Source organism: Nyctereutes procyonoides, unplaced genomic scaffold (assembly GCF_905146905.1).
Source record: "Nyctereutes procyonoides isolate TBG_1078 unplaced genomic scaffold, NYPRO_anot_genome, whole genome shotgun sequence".
Taxonomy (NCBI): domain Eukaryota; kingdom Metazoa; phylum Chordata; class Mammalia; order Carnivora; family Canidae; genus Nyctereutes; species Nyctereutes procyonoides.
Window position 1 is genome coordinate 77,723 of NW_026575106.1, and position 20,206 is coordinate 97,928.

Sequence of the window (20,206 nt, forward strand, 5' to 3'; positions counted from 1 at the left end):
GGTATGTTTTCCAACACCACCTGTGTTTTCCATTAAATCCAAAAAAAAAATATGCATTTCAATGATCTGTGGTCATACCTTCCAGAATTACGTCTTAAAATTGTAAGAAGCACAGATTTGTGTCCAAAATGTTCACAGAGCCTTACCTATAATAGTGCAAAGCTCAAGTCCAGCTAAACATAAGATATTTATGCAACAAACCTTTGTACAAATAATGGCAATTGTTTTTACTTATTTATGTCATTTATTTCTCGGTGCCGGATGCTGTTGTAACAATTAGGATCAGATCAAAGCATTCAGTGAGGTAGGTGCTGTTCTGTTCTAGTCACTGATCAATCTGCTTCTGAGACAGATCCAGGGATCCACTCCATATTTCACTGCATGGTAACACCTATGGTGGGATATTGTACAACAGTGAAAAAAATCATGTTTTCAATAATTATTAAATTTTATGGACAGGTGCTTACATTTAAAGTGTTAAGGTAGGGACGCCTACATGGCTCAGTGGTTGAGCGTCTGCCTTTGGCTCAGGGCATGATCCGGGGATTGAGTCCCGCATTAGGCTCCCCTCAGGGAGCCTGTTTCTCCCTCTGCCTATATCTCTGCTTCTGCCTCTCTCTCTGTGTGTCTCTCATAAATAAATAAAATCTTTTTAAAAATAAAATAATAAAATGTTAAGGAAAAGACAGTATGAAGAATTGCATACTATATCATTTCAGTCTAAATGTGTGTGTGTGTGTGTGTGTGTGTAGTATCTAAATCTAAATAGTACTGTTCTCCAGGTTATAGATTATGAGTAATTTTGCGTCCTCTTTCATATTTTTCTGAATATTCTGAACTTTTGTAATGAGACAGAACTGCTGTGATCATCAGAAAATTTAGATAAAAACTATTTTAGGGTGCTAAAAAAAAACAGAATTTCTAAGAACAGGCTTTAGTTTCCTTTCACAGTTAAATAATGAATCGGGAAGTATAAATGGGAAAGATTTGCAAGAAAAACAATTACCCCAATGATGGGGAATGGAGGAAGGATGTTGAAACTAAAAGGGAAGTGCCTGAGGGAGGATGTTTAAAGAACACATGTGTGGCATTAACTTAGCCTACTGGATCCTACTTTTGATTGATGTCAGCTGTTCAGAAGCTGTCTTCTGACGGTAGTTGGATTCACTATAGACTGAACTAGTGCGGACAGAGGGTCCGACGCCTTCAGAAGAGAACACAGGGAAGACCTGTGACCCCAGAAGGTATAATTTCTGAATTGGAGAGTTTCAAAGTTACAATGGAAAAGCTGCAACAAGAGCCTTCTTTTTGACAGAAATCCAGAAGAGATGTGCTGCTTCCTACCAGCCCTCTCTGGCCAGGGCCTATCAGCAGCACCAAATGAGCGCGACAGAGGCCCACCTCTGAGATGGCATCTTCCCAGCCACTCGCAGGAGCCAATCATATCATCGCAATGGAAACCTGCAGCTCCAGATAATGTCACTTGGCCCCAACACTGTACAGCGTGTGCCTTTCCTGTCTTCCTGAGAAAGTTGAGGTTGAGCTGCTGAGCCTGACCCTTGAAAAGCCTTTGGAATTCCTCCCGACACAGACTAGATAAGGGATTTATTTTTAATTGGAAATTTTAAGGCGTTTACTTTACCATCCCTTATTTGGTGCACAGATCTAGCTATGTCACGGAGATTTCGGCTCTGCCAATGAGCGGGAGCTGATACCTTTCCTCAGAAAATCTGGTTGGGGGTGGTCAGCAGAAGATTCAACAGGACATGAACAAGGGAAGTTCCTGCCTAGACCCACCCAGAGAAAACCCCAGAGAAGAGCACTGAGCACTCATTTCATCATGAAGCTTCAAGAGCAGAGAAGTGCTTTTAACACAAACGAATACCGTCCAGTGCCCAACAGAAGCAGGAGGATTCTTCTCCCAACTCCTACTGCAGCCCCTGCTCTGAGGATCTGGCTTCTTCCCAGGCAGCTTCCTCTCTTGATGCTGTTCTCGGCCCTGCAGACACCCACCGGGAGTTCTGAGGTAGGGTGCCACTGAGGTGATTTCTTCCCTGTCCATGCTCCCCGGGGCACTTTCCTGGTGACAACCTTTAAGTGACCTGTGGTCACTTGGGATCTGATTTCATTCAGATATTTTAACAAATAATGCTGAAGGGTGTTGAAGGATGATGAAGGGTGTTGTGGTAGTGAAGAGTAGTGAAGGGTGTTGAAAGCAATTATTAAAAATTGTGGGATTCTTTGGAGTTTCTACATTTGGCATTATGGAAGCTAGAGGCATAATGTTACTTATATTTTTTTAAGATTTTATTTATCTATTCATGAGAGACACAGAGAGAGAGGCAGAGACAAAGGCAAAGAGAGAAGCAGGCTCCCTGCAGGAGCCCGATGTGGGACTCGATCCCAAACCCCGGGATCAGGATCTGAGTTGAAGGCAGATGCTCAACCGCTGAGCCCCGCAGGCATCCCTGTAATGTTCTTTTCTTGATTCTCCATAAAATTTAAGTAAAATACTGCTTCTGTATTTCAAATGATGCAAAATATAGTCTGTTTGCTTTAGATTGTTTCGTATGGATCAACTCCAAAAGAAGTATTATCATTTAAAGTTTTATATAATGAAAAATAACCAAATGTTAAGAGATAATAGAGTACATATTTGAGATCTCATAATATATTAAAGTTTTTAGAGCCCACAAGATTTAACAGCACATAATGAGATGGATTTTGTTTTGTTTGGGTTTAAATAGATTCTGTAGACCTATTTGTAAACCTTCTGTAAAGAGTTGTTGGTGAAAATCATTTAAGCAGTCTTAAAAATCTCCATTTTACATACAACTAGATGTCTTCTCATCATAAATAACAGTAAAAATACCAAAAGGTATGTTTCTGAGTTTCAACTGCAGCATCTTTGACATTGACTGAATGGAATCTTATCTCATAATATAAGAAGTGCTGTTCATTAGAAAAGCACTATTTCTTTGTCAAGAAGAAAACATCTTGGAATTTAGGTAATTGAAAATATGGTTCTAAAAAATAGACTGATGATACTTACTGAGCTTGTATTCAAATCTCTAACTTCAGTTTAATCTGGGCTAGATATTGATAAGTAGAATTCAATTGACTACCCATGGGAAAATGTCTTTTTCCCATTCCTGGGTTCTAAGAGGAAGGATGGTCCTAGGCACACCTCTCCTAACCACTATACCACTCCCCTGGTGGTTGGCAAGTTTAGTTGACTGGGAACATCAGGAACAATAACTGGGCATTCTGACTTTGACTCTGCTCTTCATCCTCCTGGGAGGTAGGCACATGCCAAAGGGCCTGAGCCCTGCGTTCCTCATGACAAGAATCTTACCTTTGGGCAGGCCACAATCCAACACTGTCTGCAGCTCAGTGGGCAAGTCTGCCTTGTTCCAGGGTTTACTCTTAACAAATCTTGCCATCAGACGTAAATATGTGTGCCCCAGCAATTCAGTAGTAAAGATGATATTTTAAATTTCATACATATACTCTTTTCCCCCAATTTTTTCAGATCCAGGTCAGAAGAGAGAGCTGTTATTTACTGGGGACCCCTTGGGAGAACCCAACATTACTCATCGCTGAAGCTTTTTCTTAAATATGGTTCAGAGACTTAATATAGATTTTAGGTATTCAAAAAAGAGATATTTCTTAACACCCATGAGAGAATATGAAAGGGGTCAGCAGGGAAAAAGAAAGTATACATAAACTTCTAGATGATCATTTGTTTTCTTCAAAGCACTATGCAAAAATACTGTTTTTGTTTATACAAGAAGGTCACACCCTCCCTGGGAGCGTGAGGGGTTTTTTAAGCTTCTAGTAATATTTATCAAACCAAATTCAATCTCCGGCACAAGTCACTGATCCAGGAGGTATTAGGGCAGTGTAATGATTATGAGTGAAACTTCAGCAAATAAATTTTGAGGAAAAGACTCGGCTTTATGGAAAATAGACAGCAAGCCACCACAGCCTACCATCTGATCTGAAAAGCTAAAATGAATATTTTTCCTTTCCTATAGGTTGCAGTTAACATCGACTTTGACTTGACACCAGATTCCTTTGATGATCAGTACCAAGGCTGCAGCCCACAGGTCATGGAGAAGCTAAATCAAGGGGATTATTTTGCAAAAGAACTAAAAGCACATAGAAATTACTCTAGATCTGGGCAAACGCCCACTTAACCTGGTTGAACAGAGCAGCAGATCTCCCCAGGAGCATGAATATTACACATGCTTTGGCCATCCTGGCTTATACATCAAACAACATTGTCCGCACAGATTTTACTAGAGCCATGGCCACTGCTGGCAGGTCCCCACAGCAGTATAAACACTCATTCCATTTCAAATACCTCCACTACTACCTGACTTCAGCAGTCCAGCTGCTAAGGGAAGAAATGATCCTGACGAATGACTCTTCATGTTATGAGGTACATCATGAGATGAAGGGTAACTATTTGAAAGCCAACAGAGGGGCCACCATCCGATTTGGCCAGTTCCTCTCCACTTCCCTCCTACAAGAAGAGGCACAGAAGGTTGGGAACCAAACTCTACTCACCATATTTACCTGCCTGGGAGTGCCTGTACAAGAATTCTCTCTCAGGAAGGAAGTCCTAGTCCCTCCCTACGAGGTGTTCAAAGTTGTAAATATGAGCTACCACCCTCAAGGAAATTGGTTGCAATTGCAGTCAGCTGGGAACCTGAGCACATACAACTGTCAGCTGCTAAAAGGTATTATGTTATCGTTCTAAATCAAATCTACTTGTGTCAGGATCCCAGAACACCAGTCTTTTTAAAAAGTTATTTTTCTGAGTGGGCCTGTGGGGGAAAATTGACCTTCAGGAATGGCAGAACTGACAGATTAGAAACCTGTCTTATTTCTTTTCCCTCCCCTTCTTTCTCAACTATCTCTAGAAAAACTGTGCTTCTTCAATGGCACTAATATGAGGAGACTTCTAGACACAGAGAGTAAACCTCTACTGAAAAAGATAGCACATAAAAATATAGCATTATTACCTTCACCCTCAAACTCATTTTGGTTTTTTGGGTTTTTTTGTTTGTTTTGTTTTGGGGGGGGTTGTTTTCGTTTTTGTCATGGTCACTACAGGAATACGGAGTGCTAAGAGTAAAGCAGGAGGCATGATTTATTCATTCACTCTTATCTATTACTCATCTTCAATGTTCCAAGCACTGGGATGGGAGGCCCCAGGCAATATGAAATGAATAAAGCAAAATCACTGTCGTAGGCGGATTTTAAGTCTACTGAGACATAGAAATATGAGCAATGTCCACACTCAAAAGCACTAAGCAATACACCAGATGTTTAAGCAATGGTTGTGGCTTCTCAGTGCTGGAAGCTACTCATTCTCTCTGGAGAAAGTGAGAAAGTCTTAATGATAGAGGACCACATGGGACTTGAAGAAGGAATGGGACAGGGTTGTAAAAGAAGAGAGGAAAAGTCATTTTAAGCAGAAAACAACATACGCTGAATCAAAGAGATTTCAAACAGCCAGTGTCTTTAGGGAATCAGCACAATAGGATGTATAGGACACAGGAAGAGGCTAGGAATGGAAAAGGAATAGGGGATCGATTGGGGTGGGGAGACTTCTGATGGGCCTGATGGTTAAAATTATTGTATTCTATACTAAGGGCTTTCTAACTTCATGCTAGAGGTAATGAGAAGTCCTTGGAGGAGTGGAGTATCAATTATATCAGTATTTTAGCAAGAGTTCTGACAATATTGTGAAAAATGAACTGAAGCAGGAGAAATTGGAGATATCACAAAACAAAAAAATATTGTTCAGATCATTTTTAGGAAAATATGTGGCTAACTCCATTCCATCTCTGTATGATGCCGGCCACAGTCCCTGCACAAAATGGTAGTTCTGTGGCAAGTGCTATGCCCTGTTTGATTTATAAGGAAGATTGTCCTTATCCACACGTGCACTTGTTCACACTCACACTTAACTGCAGTGTCTACCTTTGAAATATCCCCAAATCTTTCTCTATTCCATCATGATTGCTACTGTTAGTAATTCAAGCTATCAGCATTTCTTAGCATTTGGGGGCTGCAGTGTAACAAAGATCCTAAAACAGGCATCCACATTGAGGTCTTAGGCTTGCTTACTCTGGCCTATCTGCAAACACAAACCAGGGAAGAGGTGACCTATCAACACTTTTATCTCCTCCTGCCTGCCCTTGGAAGTGTGACAGGCAGCAGTATGAGCGAACTCAGTCTGTTCCATGGAACCAAGAGATTAGTGTTTGCAGAGGAGAATGAAAACCTAGAGTATAAAGCAAACAATGAGATTCTGATAATAAATAAGGACAATCATAGCTACTTTCCAGGGTTCTCTGGAACTACACTTGACTAAGGCACTGTTGCTTTATTCTCATCATGATGAAGTTGAGAGAGAAGAATTTTTCTCTAGGTCAATTCAATGAGCACAGTAAAATACATTAAGTAAAAAGTTGTAGAACATTTACATCAAAGAGGAGGAAAAAAGAGTATGTAATAGAAACTATTACCCATATTCTCTACTCTGTAAGTCTCAAAGAAAACTATTTCAAGACCCTCCCCCACCAAACTAATGATCTTTGCTTTCCTGTCAGGAAGCTGCTCAAACACAACTTTGAGTTAAGGCTTAGTTGGAGCAGCCGTGCACATTGCTAGACCTTGGAAGCTTGGTTGGTCTTGACTGGATATTTGAAATCACAAATCATATGTGAGGGAATCAGTAATCTTTTGTTGCTCTGTAAGCTCTCTCTGTGGGCAGGGACATGAGTACATAGTATTTAAGGGTTTGGCATGGAATCCAGGCAGTTTGACTCCAGATCCACTCTTTCTGGATTGCTATCCAACTTGTACCATTTTTTAGCTGTGTTCTCAGTCCAGTTGTTTAAACTCCCTATGTTTCTTTGACGATGTAAGAAGCATCATGATAGAGCCCCACAGGGTTCTTGTGAAAATTTAAAAAATAAACAAAATACTAAATTACTTCTACATGACCTACCATGTAATAAATGGCAAATAAGTGTCTTAACTGACAAGTAACACTCTACCTATCCCACCATCCTGGAGCAGTATTGGATTGATCCATACATGAAAAATGGGAGGAGGGAGGTGGTGTTTTTCTTTTCTGGGAGTCCTTCACTGAGAGGGAGTAAGATCAGTGGACTCTTTCCAGACCTGTTTTTCTAGATAACTCTTATTGCACCGACATCAACCTCAGTTTAGAGATTCACAAATGGTCCCTAGGATGCTGTCTCTTATCCCTTCAATTTTTTTTCTCATGCAAAAGCCACAAGCTATTTTAACATCTCAAAAGATCCCTCTGAGTCAGTGACTTGTTTCCTTTCCTGTTCCCTCTTAATCTGACAAATATCATACTTAAAAGACAACATGAAGACCTTTAAAATTGGTCAGCCAGGATACCGTAATTCTCCCAATGAAAAGACAATAGATCCAAGAGTACAGTTTCCCCGTCCTTTGATTTATTTCAAAATTGTTTCTGTTAACTTGTAACTACAGTTCTCAAGTTCAAAGAGTACTCAGGAATCTGTCAACCTCAGAATCAAAAGGTCAAATTGGTAGCATAAAATATTTAAGCAAGTCCATTTGCAAAAGAAAAATTAAGACATTCTTTTTTTTTTAATTAAGACATTCTAAACTAACAGCTCTCCCTTCTAATTCTTCTCTCACCCCTCTTGTGGCCTATAGTGGTTACCATAGAAACAGATGTTTTCATGCCCATTGAAAGACTCAAAATATGTTATTTTAGTTATTTGTCCTTAAATGTTGCTTTGTTCAGGAAAATAATCCATGCCAAAAATCTATAAACACACAAACACATACTCTGTTCTGTACCATTGGATTCACAAAGAAGGATTTATTTGTTAAAATGTTTCACATAATCAAAATTCTTAAGCATGTTTCTAGAAAAAATACAGTCAACTTTTGTAGTAAGCCTGGTTTTACATACTAACTTTACCAGTTACGAACAGTGAGAACACGGGCAAATGGCTTAGTCTCTGTGTGCCTCTACTATGTGTAACATAGGGAGGAAAATCTAATGAAAATCTACCTTATAGGATTCTGGTGAGTATAAAATGACTTATGCGTGTTAAAGCTCTTAGAACAGATTCTGACACTAGTAAGTACTCAAATTTTCCCTAAGCTACTATTACTGTCACATATGATTTACTTTATTAACTTCCTGTTCTTGTTTTCTTTTACTCTGGGTTTTATCTCAAACTAGTTTTCCCTATTGGTACCATCACATTAGCCTTGAAATGGAGTGTCTATCTGAGCTGCATGGATGAAAGAATGAGTAATTGAGGGGCACCTGGATGGCTTACTTGGTTAAGCATCTGCCTTCAGCTCAGGTCATGATCCTGAGGTCCTGGGATTGAGCCCCAGTCGGGCTTGCGCTCTCTCTCTCTCTCTCTCTAATAAATTTTAAAAAAAAAATTAAAGAAGGAAGGAAAAAAAGAAAAAGAAAAAGGAGAGAAGGAGGGAAGAAAGGGAGGAAGGGGAAGGAAGGGTGGAAAGAGAATAGATTTTGGAGCCAGGAAGGGCTGGGCATATATGTTAGTAGCTATGTGACCTTGTGTAAATGACAACCTCTGAGCCTGTTTCTTCATTTATAAAATGGGGGCAAAAAGAACATTGTGCAAGTACTTGGCGTCTACCCTCTCAAACATAATTGAAAAACCCTTGGAGGGACACCTGGGTGGCTCACTGGTTGGGCGCCTGCCTTTGGCTCAGGTCGTGATCCCGGGATCCAGGATCTATTCCTGCATCGGGCTCCCTGCGAGGAGCCTGCTTCTCCCTCTGCCTGTGTTTCTGCCTCTCTCTCTCTCTCAGTCTGTGTCTCATGAATAAATGAATAAATCTAGAAAGAAAAAGAAAGAAGAAGAAAGAAAGAAAGAAAGAAAGAAAGAAAGAAAGAAAGAAAGAAAGAAAGAAAGAAAGGCCCTGGGAAAGCACTTTGCATGTGGAAGTGGGATAATAGTTTCATGGCACAAATGTGTGCTTCACTGGTATTGACAGGCAAGAAAAAAAACAAAGAAGAGACAGAAGAAACAATGCTTATCATTGTTTGAGTGCCAAATTTTTCATAGATAACTCTCTTAAAAAATAACACTTGTTAATCTCCACATTCTGACAGAAAGAGGCTATAGATAGCATTTCCCTCCAAATATCAGATTAACTAGATATACTGCATATCAATTTTAGCTTCTGCTTTTCTTCAGGGGGTTGACTGTTTCTTTCTGAATAATCCAATATAATTCACAGATTCAGAGTTCATGAAATACAAGGTATAATAATTATGTATTTCTCCCCAAACTGTATACCCTAAGGCAGAGATGACCAAATTTATGTTATAATACACCAAAAATAAATGATACTTATGTAGCAAGTTTCATTCACAGAAGGTTTTCACACACATTATCTGTTTAATTCTTACAACTACCCTGTACATTGGTTATTGACCCCACTACACTGATTTGAATACTGAGGTTGAGAGAGGTTACATGGTTTGTGTGAGATTATTCAGTTTATAATAGACAAAAGCTTAGAAATATGTATGCACTATTAATTTTCCTTGTCTACTCTTATTGGTAAAAATGGGATTTTAAATATTGTTTATATATATAGAATTCCAAGAAATTTCAGAAAACACAAGGGATTTTATGTATTATTATGTGAAAACAATGGGAAAATATTTCTCTGTCATCTCATCATCCTATTGAACAATATGTTCAAATGTTGAGGCATTCACAGAGTTGAAGTTTTCCTAAATCAAACATCTTTTCTACCCTAAATAGTCACTGAAGGCTGGTTGAAAAGGAGATCCCACTCACTATTTAGAGCATTTTCTAAAGGTTTCCATCTTCCATCTCATTCTATATCCTCATCCCAGCATATTGCCAATCAGTAGTTTCTTGTATTTATTTTGCTTTCATCAGCCATACCCTAACTGGTTGCCAATCTTCTCCATCTTTCCATGAAGAGCATGTATGTATAGGAAGTACATACATACACACACACACACACACACACCAAGCAGGATTGTATGAATACTTTTTGCCCACTTTGTAATTTTTTTTAAGATTTTATTTATTCATTCATGAGAGACACAAGAGAGAGAGAGAGAGGCAGAGACATGGGCAGAAGGGAGAAGCAGGCTCCATGCAAGGAGCCCGATGTGGGACTTGATCTGGATCCTGGGATCATGCCCTGAGCCAAAGGCAGATACTTAACCGCTGAGCCACCCAGGCATCCCATCCCACTTTGTAATAAAAAAAAGAAAGAAAGAAAGAAAGAAAGAAAGAAGAAAGAAAGAAAGAAAGAAAGAAAGAAAGCAAGCAAGCCTATGTGTGGACATGCCATATATGGAGAAACAATACTGTGGCTAAAAAGATAGAGTTGAGTTGAGCCAGACTGCCTGAGTTGGAATGCTGCCTTCACTACATACCAGATGTGAGATGTTTGGTTAAGTTTCTCCACAAATCAAAATGTCACCTTTTGATCAGCGGAAAATAAGGAGAATAAGAATAAATACCTCGTAGATATCCTGTGAGGATCAAGTGAGTTAATTGATAGCATTGCTTAAAACAGACCACAGCACAGAACAAGTTGCTAATCGATGTTAGCTTTCATAATGGTGATGAAGATGATGGTAATTAAAATGGGGATACTGGTGATGGTGATGGTGTTGCTGCTGACAATAAAGACGGAAAATCAGGAGATCTCACACACTAAAGAAGAGATGGGTCACCTGGGGTAAATCTATGAGCTTCTTGGTGCTGTTCCATTACCTGTAAAATAAACAAGCTGAGTTCTGTTAGTTAGAGAACAATCTAAGAGGATACTTTTTTTAAAGCAGCTAACTGCAAATATTTGTATTAGGAGTTTTCTACATTAAAAAATGAATCAAAGGACAAATTAGATAGTTTTTTGGAGTTTTTTTAAGATTTTATTTATTTATTTGAGAGGAAGAATGAGAGAATGAGGAGGGGGGAGGCAGGAGGGTAAAGCAGAGCCCCCTGCTGATCAGGGAACCTGATGTGGGGCTTGTCCCAGGAGGAATCATGACCTGAGCTGAAGTCAGATGCTTCACCAACTGAGCAACCCAGGTGCACCAAGGTAGTTTTTCAAAAAACAAAAACAAAAAAATCTGCTACCTAAAAGATCTCTAACTTTGTTTTGTTTTTACAGGTTCCGGCAAAAAGTACAATCCTGCTCCTATGGTTATTGCTTGTCTCTTCTTTTTAACCAGTGTTGTCATCTCTTCCAAAAATGGAGTATAAATGAAACTTGTGGTTTTGCTTTTGCTGTGCCCTTTTGCTTGATGCCAGCCAGGGCACCCTGAATACCCTTGGGGACTCACTCTGCCTGGTTATCGACTGATACAGCGCTGGCTCAGCCTACTGCCTGTGAGTGGACCTAGAACTCAGTGTATTTCTTCTTCATGGACACAGATTTATCCTGGGATAGAAAAGGACCCAATCAAAGCTGATGAGATACAGTCATGGTAATTTTTTGGAATTCGGATCGGTAATGGGGTGGGGGCCTTTTTACTCAATGAAGATTAATGAAAGCAGAGTATGAGTCTACAGTTGCTGGCAGCTATCTTGCCACCAGTAGGGGAAACTCTATCTCCTTGAGAATAGAGTGAACACAATGAAGGAAGAACTAAAAAATGAAAAGAAACAGTTCTGATAAGAATATATGAGCCCCTAGATCCAACTATGCCTGAGTCGGAATCCTGGGCTTTTTTTATTACATAAATCAATAAATTTTATATTTTCATAAGTAATTTGAATTAAATTTCCTATCTCAAGTGATCAAAGGACTTTTTGGAGTTATGAATACAAGGATTCTCCATTATTTTTATTAGCCATCCTAAATGGGAACAAATTGAGAAGCTTGAGTTCGAAAGCACAGAACAAATTCTTCATCAAATGGAAAAGCTTTGAACCCCAGAGAAATAATTAAAGCAAATTTTCTTCAGAGATTTTTTAATCAGCATTCAAAGCCAAGCCAGTGTAGTCTCAAATAGGAGGAAATATGAAAACTTGAGAAATAAAAGGGAAGTTAATAAAAGATGTTAGTGAAATCTCATTCACTGGCAGTAATGGGATGCCACACCTATTTCTACAGTATTACAAAATTTAGAATTTAAATTCATATGTTAATTTACAGAGGGACTTTATGGCAAATTGGATTTTAAGTCATCTTCAAAACTTTAGGTACATTTATTAGGAAAGCACATGGATGTGTGTGGATTTAAAGGAGAAGATATGGAAGAAAAAAATCTGATAACCAAGCAAATATCAAAGATATATCAAGTCCCCACTATGTGACAACAATTAAACAAAAGGAAGTATAAATCACCAAACCTCACATCTGGGAATATTCTCTTACTTCCCTCAGGGAGTGACGGGGGTTGTTCTCCTGATTTCCAAAGACCCTGGTATTGGGCTAAATGGAGTAAAGGGGGAGACTAGCTCTATCCTTTGAGTTATGAAAGTCTATGCTACTTACCCCCCCCCGAGATTTGAGTAATAAACAATAAACAATGTCAGTTAATCTGACCCCATTAGGAATGTCTAAAGGGATGGTGTCTTGACAGAAGAGACACAATGGGGAGTTAGCTGCATAAAATCACCCAGTAGAGAATTTAGGCATCTAGTACTGTCATTCTTTACATGGCATTTTGAGAACAGGGCCAAGGGCATCTCTATCATCTAGCTTACATTGGCCTCTACACCAAATAAGGCAAGCATATAATTTCCATAGACACAGTTTACATGATTTATTGCCCAGGGACCTTGGCAAGTTAGTGGCTCCTGAGTAGAGAATTCTGTGGGCCTGGCTCTGGGAACAAGCTTTGCTCTGAGCCTTAGTGAGGCAGAGAAAAGCCTCCCAACATCTTGCATATTTTGTTTCTGTGCCATATAAATGCACTTATTGAGCCAGACTATGTACAAAACACTTTGGGGATGAAATGTTGAATATAATATGCCAGATCTTCCAAGAGTTTACAGTCTCTTGGGAGAGATTAAGAACACAAACAAGTCACAGAGGAATACCAAAAGAAAGGGGCAAGTCAAGTTTTCTGTTCACAAAAGTTCAAGAGAGAAACTCCTGAGGCAAGGGAAGAACCAATAAGGCTTCAGGGAAGAGGCAGCATTTGAGCAAGGCCTTGGGACACAGAGGTGGGAGCGAGAGATGAGAGGAAGAAGACAGTGAGTGTAGGTATGTGTCAAACGCTTAGAGCCAAAATGCATACAAATAGTAAGTACTTCAAATTTAGAGAAAAGTGAGATCCCACTGTCCTATGGTTGGAAACAGCTTTCTATGGGAAATGAGGCTCAAGGGAAGGCTTCAGAGGGAAAAGAGAGAGCTGAGTAGAAAGGAGACAGAGGATATAGGAATGATCAATGTACATAAGGGTCAGGAAATAGGTGTGACAGAGTGAAGCTGTAATGTGGACTGGAGAGGAAATTGCCACCCAAGCTAAAAAGTCAACCTAATGCATTGGATCTTCATGAGAAATCTATTTTCTGAGTAAGACATTCTAGATAAATGACTCTTACAGCCACACCATCAGTGTCCCTTAAGAACTTGTTAGAAATGTGAACTCTGGAGCCTGATCCCAAATCCGTAGAATCAGAAACCCAGGACCTGTGTTTAAGAAGCCCTTCAGGCTTATGACTTATGGGATTATGATCCATAAAGGAATAACCAGGTTTTTGAAAAGATAACTTAATTCTTCCTCCTGCTGCTGCTTTATAGGGCAAATCTCCAGAGATAGAAGTTATTCTCTTGAGTGGTATAGATTTGTGGGTTGAGGATGAATATGCATATTTTACATTCCCTCAATCTCTCCCTATAGTCCTAAATTTTTGTGCAAGTAGCCAGTGAAATGGACATTTATTTAAATCAATTCAAAGTTCATGAAATCTTAGGAGATGAGTTTCAAAAAAAATTCACTGTAATTTCTGCTTTTAGTCTGAGATATCTTTGAAGATAAAATGGATAAATTCACATGGATTGCTAAAAGGGCTGACACTAAAGTTGCATAGTATTTATCTCCTATAGTAACTTTTATTAATGCTTCTCCCTTCTTGTGCACATGAAAAAATAATCTGACTTCACTTGTTTTATTTTTATTTTTATGATTCAGTGTTCTTTTTTAAAAAAAGATTTTATTTATTTATTCATAAGAGACACAGAGAGAGAGGCAGAGACACAGGCAGAGGGAGAAGCAGGCTCCATGCAGGGAGCCCGATGCGGGACTTGATTCCAGGACTCTGGGATCAGGCCCTGAGCCAAAGGCAGATGCTCAACCACAGAGCCACTCAGGTGTCCCTTTGATTCAGTGTTCTAATATGCCTACCTGATTGTCCCAAAGTTCCCTATTTGCTCTCACTTTAAAAAATAATAAATCCAGGGATCCCTGGGTGGCGTAGTGGTTTGGCACCTGCCTTTGGCCCAGGGCGCAATCCTGGAGACCCGGGATCGAATCCCACGTCGGGCTCCCGGTGCATGGAGCCTGCTTCTCCCTCTGCCTGTGTCTCTGCCTCTCTCTCTCTCTCTCTCTGTGACTATCTTAAATAAATAAAAAAATAAAAATAATAATAATAATAATAATAATAATAATAATAAATCCAGTGAAAGAAAATTCCTATAGAGCTTGATTTGCTTAGAGAGCCAGGACTCTTGGCCTGAGTTGTCCAATGATCTGAATCAAATTGAATTATAGTTTATGAACCAGATCTTCATTTGGTAAAATTGAACATTTATTGAGCTAGATGCTTTCAGAGATGCCAACATGTACCAAACATTGGCAAGTGATAGAACATGGGAAAAAAAGGTATTACAAGCATTACAGGACTCCCTCACTGGCTTCCTTATCTTCTTGTAGTAAATGCCCATGTGTTTTTTATTTTGCTTTATGGCAGTTCACTTTTTCTTCCTCACTTATGCTTCATTCAAGCAGTGAGGTCACACTGTGCTCGCAGAGGAGGAATGAAACTAGATAGAAAGTAGAAACTAGTGAGCCTTCCCCCAGGTTGCTTTTCAAAACCTGAAGGAATTGAGAGCAACGAGAAGAACCCAAAATAAAGAATCTGAAAGACACATGCAATAAGAGTAATAGGTTTGAGAAGAGTGCATTCCCCCCCCCAAACCCCCAGTATATCCACCGGCTGGAAGCAACAGCAGACAGGCAGTCATCAGAGTGGGCAGATTAGAAGTCCTTGGTGGTGAGACAAGGCCTTTGAGAGGCCCTGTCAGTGATGGCCAGCTTCACAGGAGCCACCTGCCTCCGAAAACCCCTGCTGTGACTGAAGTATGCATGGCCCTTCCTAACCTCACAGGGCTATACTAGCTGCCATTCCCATTGAAGTGTGGTGAAGACCCCCCCCCCACTTGAACTGCCACTAGTCATGCTTCCTGTCATTTCGTAGGAAGACTCTGCCCAGGACTATTCCTGGCCCTTGTCCCATTCATTTCCAGATCACTCCCCCAGCTGTTGCAATATCCCTGGACAGTCTGACGACCAATAGCAGGAAAGTGAGGACCTGAACACACACAGGTTCAGAGAAAGTAACAAAGCGAGAGCTCCACCTCCCTTCTCCCACTTATATACGTTTATTTTTGAGGACAGAGTAGCAAATGAATCAGAGCTCAAGAATGTCCTCAAAATAAGCCAGCTAGAGGATCACCTGGGTGGCTCAGTGGCTGAGCACCTGCCTTAGGCTCAGAGCGTGATCCTGTGGTCCTGGGATCAAGTCCTACATCAGGACTATGTCTGCCCGTGTCTCTGCCTTTCTCTCCATGTCTCTTATGAATAAATAAATACAATCTTAAAAAAATAATAAGCCATCTACTAATGGATACCTATTTCAAATGCGCAAGGTTTCAGCTTTGGAGCTGAGAGATAATGTAGAGTTCACGTCTTGATACTCATCCTTTTCTCAAGCCCTCTAAGTCCTGAAACTGTCAAATCCCCTTGGCTCTTGCCACAGGACATTCTGAAGGTCTTCCTGTTTAGGGGGCAAGGAAGAGATTCCTAATTCAAAATTATAGTGGTGATTCCAATGACAGCCTTGGCTTTGGAAGCTGAGCTCCTAACTCAGGCTAGCAAAAATGCAACTTCAAAGTATCCACAACTGAGGAGGTCATGGTGGCAACCTTGGTGGATGTGACTGCATCGCAGACTTAAAAGTACAGAAACAGAGTGTATTCTTCCCCCACTCCATCAAATGCTCACAGTTTTTTTTTCTCTTTCAGTTTTTCATATTTCAGCCTAGTTTTTAAGTGTAGGGAAATATGTTTTATTTGTAGAGGAGAAAATGAGATTTCAAACTTGAGATGAGAACATGTTTGAATGAGGACAAACCTTAGGTATTCTCAGAAGAAAAATTCCAAGAAAGAACTAGAGTTATTCATTGCTTTTTAAAATTCTCAACAAAGTTCCTGTTAGGTGTCATGTAGAATAGGGCCATCTTGAAAGCATACACTCTTTCCCATGGATAAGGGCCAAAGACCTTCTGGTAGGCAAGGGATTTGTCTAACCTTCCTTCCCCAATACAAGCACATCTCAGAAATCCTACTTCTATGAGTGTTACAGTCTTTTCTTTGTGAAAGGTTAGAGCACCTCCATTTTTGAAACTCCAATAGCTCCTAATTATAACACCTCAATAGGAGACAGACAAGAATAAACCATTTGCCCTGGTCTTATCCAAGTAAGAAAACTATTACTCTTCATTGATTGTTCTTATTTACTCCTGGATAAGTCATACCAAAAGAATCTAGTGATGGCTTATGATAGGTAAGGCACTGATGATACAGAGATTGGTATATGAGTGACAAAAATGCAGAAGGTAGGGGCACCTGGGTGGCTCAGATGGTTAAGCATCTGCCTTCAGCTCAGGTCATGATCTCAGGGTCCTGGGATTGAGCCCCACAGCAGGCTCCCTGCTCAGTAGGGAGTCTGCTTCTGCCTATGCCACTACCCCTGCTCATTCTTTCTCTCTCTCTCAATTAAACAAAATCTTTTTAAAAATGCCGAAAATTACTTTATATGTTTCCTGTGCCTGAACAGTAGTTTCTGCCAGATTATCTAATGATAATGTTTACATTTACCTGGACTTCTCACTGTAGTATCTAGAAATAGGACTACTAAGAGTAGAAATTAGTTTAGGGTTATTTTAATTATGCTTTAAGATGATATGTAATGTTTAGAGACATCCTCAAATGTAATACATTTCCTTGATGTTCTGAACAATATGTTATTTTTAGTAACTGCCATTTCAAGTAGGTTTTCTTTGATTATTTTTATTTGAATAAAGCAAAACTTGAGGTAAATGGTCTACTGGGTGACTACTCTTTGTACTTCTGTCCTAACATAACTCATTTGTGGCATCAAAGGTCTTAAAACATACTCCAAATATTCACAGGATACAAAATGATTTTCTGACAGAAATGAGCAGTTCTGTTGCACTCCTACTAGTAATTGGCTTTCTTGGGCACAGAAACCTTGGTTTCCATAGTATTTATGGCTTTTTGGAGGACTTCTAAGATTGGCGCTACTGTTTTGACAACTTCCTCCAACTGAACTGCAATTGACTTGATGGTATTCTTGGAATCCTCAGTTTCTAGCACATCCTGCAATTTTTTCAAGATGTCTATTGTACCAATTTTGGATGGACCCGGACTTGTGTTTTTCTTGGATGTGTTGGCATCTGATTGCTCTTTGGTGTCTTTTCTATAGAGGTCACCTAACTGAAGATTCATGACGGGATATTTCATCAAGAGTGAAAGAGAAGATTCCAAAATCCCAAGGATGTTGCTACTATTCAATGCAGAGACAATGACTGGTGTTTGAACAGTTTTGAACACTTCTTTAGCCGACTGCTGCAACTCCTTTACATTGGTGGTATTCTCAACCATAGAGCAAACAGCTGTTGCAATCTTGGAATATAAAGGTTCCTTTTGCATTTGGTCATACTTTGTCTCCACTACAGATTGCATCTCTTTAAAAATTTTGAACATTTGTTCAAAGACATCCTTGGCATTATCATCTTCTTTCACAGTCATGGACTGGATCTGAGTATTCATAGTGCTGTTAAACAATTCAATAAGCATGTTAGTGAAGGCAGCAAGATCTTGCATGTGAAGGAAAAATGTTTTGGCAGCTTGAACCAGCCTCTCTTTATCCTCTTCTGATTCTGAAGACATTTCTCCAACAAAAATGTTTCAGTACTGCAAAATAGAGTAGTAATAAAGATGAAAACTTAAATTATATTTGTCAGCCATAAAGAGATTGACAGTATAATCTAACTGTGAAATTAACTACCGTCAAGGGTAGGAAAGCCACACAGGCTATAAAGCAGAAATGATCCCGTGCTTTAATAAAAATAACAACAAAAATAACTAAAAGACAGAATAGGGATGTTTCAAAGAATTTAAGCCACATATCAGATTTTGGATGGTACTGGATTCTCAATTGGATATGCTGATATTTTCTTAGGTATCACCCTAAATAACTATCCAATCTGGTGGAAAAGATTGTATACGGCTTAAAACTTACATAGAAAGGCTCTGGTTCCTGTTAAGACAGAGCAAGCACACTGAGTACAACCAAAAATCCTGAACTGAATATATAAAGTAATTCTCAGATATCTGAAAGGTGGGTAACAGCAGACCAAAAGGATAAAATACAACACTTCAAGATGATCAAGGCCATCTGATGCAGACTCCCAAGATCTCTGTCTTGCCTAAGAATGTATCTGTACTTTCACTGTAACTCACCCTCTTCTGCTATAGAGGAGAGTGTTGACGTCTCTAACCAATGTTCACAAGTAGAAGTCTGGGGGAGATACAAAAAGATAGGATTGTGAACATTGATCCAGGGATCCCGAACTAGCAATTTGCAGGCAAAGTCCGACCAGCAGATGTATTTTGTTTGAAAACAAAACCTCCAAAGATTTAGTGTTGCCTAGAGAATAAAATACAATTTCCTGGCATGGCATTTAAGGTAATCTACAAACTGCTCTTAATTTTCCACTAGTTCCCTTCCCTTCACTGCATTCACATATATCCTGGGCCACTAGCATAGTGGATTAATTTTGTTCCCTGAAAATGCTCTACAACATTAGCTCCTTTGTTCACAGTATTCCCTCCACCTGCGTTAACTCCTCCCTGCCCTACTACCTACACACCTATTGAAATCCTACTTATCCATCCACACACTCTTCTTCCCTTTTTTCCTCTGTGCCCATACACAGTAAGCCCAAGATATGTCAATTGCAAAATGACACACTGGGCCAAAGTAAAGTAACACCCCACTTGGTCCTCCTTTAAAACTATAGAGCAGGGGATCCCTGGGTGGCTCGGTGGTTTGGCGCCTGCCTTTGGCCCAGGGTGCGATCCTGGAGTCCCAGGATCGAGTCCCGCGTCGGGCTTCCGGCATGGAGCCTGCTTCTCCCTCCTCCTGTGTCTCTGCCTCTCTCTCTCTCTCTCTCTCTCTCTCTCTCTCTCTGTCTATCATAAATAAATAAAAATAAATAAGTATTTAAAAAATAAAATAAAACTATAGAGCAGAACTTTAGATTTTACACATCTCCTAGCTGATGTCCCCGTTCTGAATCCTCTACTCACCCATTAACAATAGAAATTATTGTTATTAATGTAAGAAGAATGGCTACCATTCAGTAAGTTTTTGCCATATATTAAGCACTATCTCAAATGCTTTACATGCATTATCTCACTTGATCCATATGACAATCCATAAATTACAAACTAATATATCACACCAATTAAAAAATGAGATTAAGAGACTTTCCCAGGGCTACATGGCTAGAGAGTGATTATTTTGGGGGCACACAAAATAAGGACTGTCCAACTCTAAAACCTTTGTGTTTTTTCCATTAAAGTTTTATGGGGACTGGGTGATCTTCCTGCTTCTGAGATGTCCCCGCTGTAGATGAAACAATGGGGATGAGAACAGAATCTAGAAGGAGAAGCATGGAAGACTCTAAGCTTTAAGAGAAAGAAGTTGATCTATAAGGCATTCCTATTGTCAGGGCATTCACCAACACAATAAGAGATGGTGATAAAGAGAAGAACTAGCCAGGAAAGAAGAGCACACACACAAAAACTGCATTTGGCT

General features: G+C 39.7%; 1 protein-coding gene and 1 pseudogene across 1 annotated transcript; one reads left to right on the top strand and one right to left on the bottom strand.

Moving 5' to 3' along the window:
• The first annotated feature begins 1,739 nt into the window (after positions 1–1,739).
• LOC129514791 (ecto-ADP-ribosyltransferase 4-like) lies at positions 1,740–11,775 on the top strand (annotated as a pseudogene).
• A 3,773-nt stretch (positions 11,776–15,548) lies between these two features.
• LOC129514790 (uncharacterized protein C12orf60-like) lies at positions 15,549–18,273 on the bottom strand. The gene has a single exon (XM_055333497.1). It carries the CDS (start codon positions 18,271–18,273, stop codon positions 17,542–17,544), a length of 732 nt encoding a protein of 243 aa, XP_055189472.1. The 3' UTR covers positions 15,549–17,541.
• Between the last annotated feature and the right edge of the window lie 1,933 nt (positions 18,274–20,206).

What these genes read in the sequence shown, in the direction of transcription:
- LOC129514790 (XM_055333497.1), bottom strand. Translation starts at nt 18,273, where the DNA reads ATGTCTTCAGAATCAGAAGAGGATAAAGAGAGGCTGGTTCAAGCTGCC.